The sequence below is a fragment of the Bison bison genome, unplaced genomic scaffold (assembly GCF_000754665.1).
Source record: "Bison bison bison isolate TAMUID 2011002044 unplaced genomic scaffold, Bison_UMD1.0 scf7180017864203, whole genome shotgun sequence".
Taxonomy (NCBI): Eukaryota; Metazoa; Chordata; class Mammalia; order Artiodactyla; family Bovidae; genus Bison; species Bison bison.
This window is the reverse complement of record NW_011494775.1, coordinates 6,323,042-6,323,651: the sequence shown is the minus strand read 5'-3', so window position 1 is coordinate 6,323,651 and position 610 is coordinate 6,323,042. Positions and strand designations below refer to the sequence as shown.

The 610-nt window shown below is 65.6% G+C and overlaps 1 protein-coding gene across 8 annotated transcripts in view; it reads right to left on the bottom strand.

The window, feature by feature from the left end:
• Positions 1–610, bottom strand: part of ATP8B3 (ATPase, aminophospholipid transporter, class I, type 8B, member 3) — a 21,221-nt gene that overhangs the window by 6,053 nt on the left and 14,558 nt on the right. For all 8 annotated transcript variants that reach the window (XM_010844549.1, XM_010844548.1, XM_010844543.1 and 5 more), the window contains one exon: positions 98–482. In XM_010844549.1, coding sequence (XP_010842851.1) covers positions 98–482 — 385 coding nt within the window. The remainder of the gene's footprint in view (positions 1–97; positions 483–610) is intronic.

The window sequence follows — 610 nt, the reverse complement described above, 5'->3', positions numbered from 1 at the left end:
TTATCATCCACCCTTTAGCTGCCCCTCCACGTCCTCTTTGTACCCTTCTGCTCCCACCTGCTGCCAGCCTCCCCTAGCCCCGCTGCCCACCACCCACTCTTGATCATGTTGACATCATTGGCGCCATCCCCGATGGCCAGGGTCACCACATTCTGGTATTTCTTGACCAGTGCCACGATCAGGGCCTTCTGCTTGGGCGTCACACGGCAGCAGATGACCGCCTGGCATCGGGAGGCCAGCTCCACGAAGGCCCGCTCCCGCCGCTCCTCAGCACTCCGGAGGGTCTTGGAGTCTTCGTGCTGGGGCGCCAGCCCCGAGCTCCGCAGCTGGATCCCCAGTGTCCGCCACATGAGGGACAGGCGCCTGGCCTGCAGGAAGTCCACCCTCTCCTCTCCCGGCTCCTGCCAGGACTCCAACGGGTCCACGTTCACGTTCTGGACCGGGGCTCGGGGTTCCTTGCGCAGGGACAGCAGTAGCTGGTCCTGGCTCACAGGTGACAGGGGTGGGTCACTCTGCTGCACCCCTCCCTCTCCCCGCCCCACCCCCCGACTGTGCCCTTCTCCCAGCCCGACCTGACTGCACCCTCCCTTGCTCCGGCCCAGCTGAGAAC